At 47.3% G+C, this 5149-nt stretch overlaps 1 protein-coding gene across 1 annotated transcript; it reads right to left on the reverse strand.

The window, feature by feature from the left end:
- Nucleotides 1-324: 324 nt before the first annotated feature.
- Nucleotides 325-3907, reverse strand: LOC109755111 (F-box/LRR-repeat protein At3g59190-like). Its single transcript, XM_020313991.1, has 5 exons — nucleotides 3822-3907; nucleotides 1886-2672; nucleotides 1637-1801; nucleotides 686-768; nucleotides 325-391 (listed from the first exon to the last, which is right to left on the reverse strand). The coding sequence occupies exons 1-5, from the start codon at nucleotides 3905-3907 to the stop codon at nucleotides 325-327; spliced, it is 1188 nt and encodes a 395-aa protein (XP_020169580.1).
- Between the last annotated feature and the right edge of the window lie 1242 nt (nucleotides 3908-5149).

Raw genomic sequence — 5149 nt, forward strand, 5'->3', positions numbered from 1 at the left:
TCTAAGATGCTAGGGCCGGCCCTGGTTCAACCTTGTCTATGGCTGTCCGAAAGGGTCAGCCACAGACAAATCATGGACATGCTTATCGTACCCAGTACGGTGATATTCACTCCTGAATTCAACCTAAGCATCTTGAGAAGCTCTATTTTCCACTTGTAGCAGACTCTGGTAAGAAGCCACTGATATAGTGTCGCACTCACCAAATACTTCAAATTCAATTTTGTTTAGTGCTTTGGCATTCACAAGAAAGAACCTTGCAAAGTTAACCTGTTTCTCATAGCCTATGAATATCTTAAACACCACTGTTTTAAGAGGGATCTGAAATCATTCAATTTGATGTGGTGGGTCATACTGAGGCTCATTTTTCTTATTCTCCTGTGTGTCTGCCAAACTGCAAAATGGAAATAAGAGGCATATGTTAAAGCTCTTGCAAATGAGATACAAAATACTAGCTATAAGGATGCACAGGCTACACCTATAGACTTGACATTGTATTGCTCTTAAAGTGGGTTGATATGGATATTCGACATTTAGTGAATCACATTACATCCGCCAGAACTAAAAATCGTTGATATTGTCCATCCATTCATACTGAGTTTTATATCTCCCCACTTGTATTCATATAGGCATGTTATATTTGATGGTTTTCATCCGAAACATTATTATCCCATATATCTGAACATACCTCTTTTGATAATTAGATCCACAATAACTCTCCCAGTCGAGTACTGCTGCTGTGCTGCATGCACTTTTTATACCAACCAGGCACTGAGAAGATGTGTCAAAGTAGGGAGCATGCTTTCAGCATGTGCCATTAACGTGCCATTTGCGTATCTACACGTGAGCACATGACACTTCTTTTGGTTACTATTCTCCCCACATTTTATGTTCTTAATTGTACATGCTTGTATATTCCTTAAATAGCTATATCTGCAAGTTGTACTGCACAACCTATATAAGTTATGAACCCAATGAATTAAATGTACACTTAATGGATAGCAACTTCGAATTTGATGGATGCCTCTTGCACCGAGTTAGTAATTTTGTGGTTATTACGTTTTGAAGAGTAAGCATTGCATTAAAAAAATAAAATTTAACTACATACATAAATGCTAAGAATATACCTACCTGATTTTTATGGAGATTAGTGTAAGTGTGAATGCATATATGACCGGTACTGGGTGTACATAGTGAGATCTGAGGGGGGAAATTCAGTCTACTTATTTACAACAACTTGCCTAAGTAGATCTAGTCATATAGATATTTGCTATAAGGAAAGAGAGAAAAGATAAGGAAGATACGTGATCGGTAGGTCATGTGTGTAATGCATCAATATTTTTTCTGAACTCCGCATGTCTATTGTACCTCTAACTAAAATAGAGCTTGTAACTTGTTAGGTGACTTTGTTTTGCATGTCTCATACGTGTTGTGGTTATGACGTCGAACCTAAATATGAGAACAGGGATTCGTCCATGACTCGTAAACTTTCAGGTCTCCTAGAAACACAAGATTAACTGAAATACTATCCCATGTCAGATCTCAATCACATAATTCAACTCTAAAGGTTTATTTTTGGATATTTTTCTAGAATCAATGTGGAGGCTCAAAATATGCAACCAATACATAAATATAATACGACAATCAAAAGGAAAAGATGAGTACTTATGATGATGTATAATTTTTCCAAATAGGGGAACCACCTGAGGACGTTACAAACTCCGTCCAATTCATAGCCAGAAGACCTGAGACACAAAACCTTCACGGTGCGCATGGAGTTTGCTGAGGTGAGTGGGCTTATTCCCTGAAGAAAAGAGATAATGGAAATGAAAAATAAATATCTAAATGCATGATTGCCAAATGCAAGGATGTTGCTGTTGCTACGTACCTGAGAAACTAGTATCGTGGAGACGACGGGTAAGATAGGGCCCAATGCCTCCAGTCTAGGCGCCCTAATTACACGTATAGTAGCACAATCATCAGAGTGATGAATATAAGGTAACAGTACCCTTACAAGGTGAGGAGCATCCTCGATGACCAGTTCGGCCTCATCATCGCTATTACGGAAGCCAATACTCCTAAGAGTCGGCGTGCTAACACGGAGGCAACCCGTAGCACGAATTTCAGCCATGTATAAGCTCTCCAGGGCACGGCATGCAGAGAGCAAGCTATGAAACACATCCCCCGAGATGGAAACGAACATCAAGGAGAGCTGCTTCAGGCGGGGGAGATTCATGGACGGCAAGGAGGGGGGGGGGACACAATGGCTGATTTTGACAACGAGGAGGGTGGGAGAGCGGAGCGCGGATGGTGGCAGTAGGTTCTCTTGAGTATATCCAGGGAAGCGCTTGTAGTTGTTGTAGGTGAATTCGAGCTCGTGGATGTTGGCGAGGGCTCGGGAATGGAACCAGCTCTCTGCGTCGGTGTCCAGGTCATCGGGGAAGCAACGGATGGAGAATGGGCGGGCGGGGCCATCGTGGTTGGAAATTATCCCAGACACGGCTGAGGGAAGGACAGTGGAGGGGGAGTGGGAGTTGGTAGGGGATCGGACCTCGAGGTTCAGAGGCGCGGAGGGCCGGAGTTTGCGCCATCGGGGGGAGATTGCCGGCGTGCGGCCGCCGTCCTTTGTGGGGAGGAGCGAGATGATGGTGCAGAGGATGGCGTCGGGGAGCGTGCTGATGAAATCACCGGAGATCTAATCGTGCTTGCCGCTACGCTCGTCCCCGACCTGGGATTCTCGCTGGTCCATGGCCGGCGGCCGGCGAGACGGACGATTTGGGTGATAAAATTCGCCCACCATCGACTAGCCGCCACTCGCGGCCTCCTTCGGAACCGGGGCACTCGCGCCCGGCTGGGGAATCGAGTGAGGAGGGGAGGTCGGGGAATGGAACTGGCTGGGATGGAGACTAGGGTTGGCACCGGCCGACGGCGGCAACGACGGAGAGGTGTTAGGGTTTGGGGGTCTGTCAGGCACCGCACTGTCACTCGGGAGTCGGGACTTCTGATCCCTGTACTTGCTACTTTCCTCGTTTGTCAGTGTGTCGCTGTTCGATTCCTGGGCCGTGATTCTTTCCGCGTCTGGCGTCTGCTTGTCTGCCGCAGTGTGCAATATTTATTAGCACTGGAGTTTGTATTCTTTTCTTGCCCTGTGTGTGGCCGAGGGATTACGTGGGCCTCTTGGTCCATAATAAAACATTTGAGGTATTAGGAGTACAATATTTGTTTTTACTATAGGTTTCAAAAAAAATGATTTTACTATATACACATTAGATGGATCTAAAAGAACACATTAGATAGTCTTGCTATGACTATTCAGAGTCAATTACGCATGATATCATTAAGATTGCGAATGGGGAGCTAAGACCATCTACAAACGCAATTGCCAAAATCCGGCCCCAAAACGCCCGCAGACGCGTCGCGTCCGCGGACAGTGAGCGGGCATCACACAAAAAATCGATTCCACAACCACAAACATCATTTCTAAATCATCAAATCCATATTATTACATGCAATGTAAAACCTACTCTAAGTGGAGCTCATTGGGCTTTGTTGTGTCCATGTAGACGCGTCCGCGGACAGTGACCGGGCATCACACAAAAAATCGATCCCAAAACCACAAACATCATTTCTAAATCATCAAATTCATATTATTACATGCAATGTAAAACCTACTCTAAGTGGAGCTCATTCAGCTTTGCTGTGCCCATGTCCAGCGGCCGGCTGTGCCCCGCAGAGTGTTGGTCCGGTCGCCATCGAGGTAGAGTAGGACATGGGACATGAACCGGCTCATGGAACTCAAGGTGCCGCCGTCTCCCATGCCCTACTCTTCCTTGTCGGAGTTCGAAACCTTCACCGCCGCGAGGGCTTCTGGCGTCTCCCGCGCCGCGGCCTTGCACAATGGGAACGCCATGCCCTATTGGCGTCGGCAGACACCCATGCGTTCAGCTCCTCCATATTTGCACGTCAACGAAGCGGTTGCGCATCCGCCGGCGCATTCGGACCCCAGACGGACCGCACCGTCTCCGGTGAGGTAGCGGCGACGCACCTCACGTCGGATACGTGCCCATTTGGGTGGACGCAATGGATTCCGATGGAAGGTGTCCAAGTGATGTCGTCGGGTGGCCTCCTCCCGGGAGCGGCGAAGCGCAAGGTGGGCGGTCATCTCTTCCTCGAGGACGCATGGGATGAGCTCCGGATCAATGGAGCTGGAGGTATATGACTCGGATTGCTTCCAACCATGCCAGAGAGGGTACGAGATTGTCGGACGGGAGCTTGTGGGAGGAGGGAGTGGACTGGAGGGGAGGGTAGTGGAGTGCAATACGTCTAGGGTTTCAGCCGGAGGTGCAGATAGGATCCATTTTATGTGGGGTCGGGTAGGCCAATGTGGGCCTAATCCAATGTGGCAAACGTGCCCAGGCGGGTCTAGGTGTCCCAATATCCACCCCAGATTTGGGTTGTATATGGGGAGTGCCGGTCAGTCCGGGCATTTGGGCCGGATATAGGGAGGCCGATTGGGTTGCGCTTTTTGCATCTGGGCATGACCGGACAGTCCGTCCGGGCGTTTGCGGCAGGTATTGGACGCCAGGTGGTAGATGCTCTAACTTAATCAAGCTTGTCTAACTCGTGGTGTGGTTGTCTTGTAGAATAGCAACAAGACATGCTTGTATTCTTCATAATTTTTGTTGGCCTGCTACAGTACCTCATCTTCGACGCCTTCTCTAGCGAGCTGCTTCGATACCCCATCCATGACGACTTTTCATGTGCCATTCTCTGGTAGATGACGACACACTCGTCCTAACTAGGGTGGACGATTGTTGTGCATGCTTTTATCCCAAGGTGGTACACTTGTGTTCATCTTGACGATTTATATAGCCTCCGCACATATTTCATGTCTTGCTTCATTCTACTGCAACTCGTGGTTGATAGGATTGATAACATTATACGGATCTTCTCCCTCCTGCCACTCCCTCCTTTGATTACCTAAAATATATTAATCCTAGGTACAGACCAAATTAATTAAGATCAAGGTCTTTGCATGGCTGCTACTTTTTGATAAGCTCAGCACAAAAGACATGCTATAGTCAGAAGGCATTGAAGATCTGATCAGGAGGATAATTCTTGTGTGATGTGCCCGACCCAAGCTCATGAGGAT

Source organism: Aegilops tauschii, chromosome 6 (assembly GCF_002575655.3).
Source record: "Aegilops tauschii subsp. strangulata cultivar AL8/78 chromosome 6, Aet v6.0, whole genome shotgun sequence".
NCBI lineage: Eukaryota > Viridiplantae > Streptophyta > Magnoliopsida > Poales > Poaceae > Aegilops > Aegilops tauschii.